The sequence below is a fragment of the Eimeria mitis genome, genomic scaffold, assembly GCF_000499745.2.
Source record: "Eimeria mitis Houghton genomic scaffold, Emh_scaff3177, whole genome shotgun sequence".
NCBI lineage: Eukaryota > Apicomplexa > Conoidasida > Eucoccidiorida > Eimeriidae > Eimeria > Eimeria mitis.
Window position 1 is genome coordinate 1,554 of NW_013571519.1, and position 302 is coordinate 1,855.

General features: G+C 58.9%; 1 protein-coding gene across 1 annotated transcript in view; it reads left to right on the plus strand.

The window, feature by feature from the left end:
- EMH_0062960 (zinc finger (C3HC4 RING finger) protein, putative) overlaps positions 1-302 on the plus strand; it is a gene marked incomplete at both ends in the record, with an annotated part of 2,340 nt that overhangs the window by 1,510 nt on the left and 528 nt on the right. The window contains one exon of the mRNA XM_013498090.1: positions 1-300. Within this exon, the coding sequence (XP_013353544.1) occupies positions 1-300 (300 nt within the window). The remainder of the gene's footprint in view (positions 301-302) is intronic.

A 302-nucleotide genomic window follows, 5' to 3' on the forward strand; every position in this document is an offset into this window, starting at 1 on the left:
GATACAGAACAGCAGCAGCAGCAGCAGCTGCTGCTGCTGCTGCACCCCTGCGGCAGCACAGCTGCAGCATACACCGCACCAGCAGCGAGCAGCTGTATAGACACACAGACATAGAGAGGCGTTATATAAGCAGCAGCAGCAGCAGAGCAGCAGCAGCAGCAGCAGCAGCAGCAGCAGAGGAAGATGAACGCACCTGGGTCTACACACGCAGCAGCAGCAACCCCACCACCACCAGCAGCAGCAGCAGCAGCAGCAGCAGCAGCAGCAGCAATGTTATTAGAGAGGGTATGGTGCTACCCACC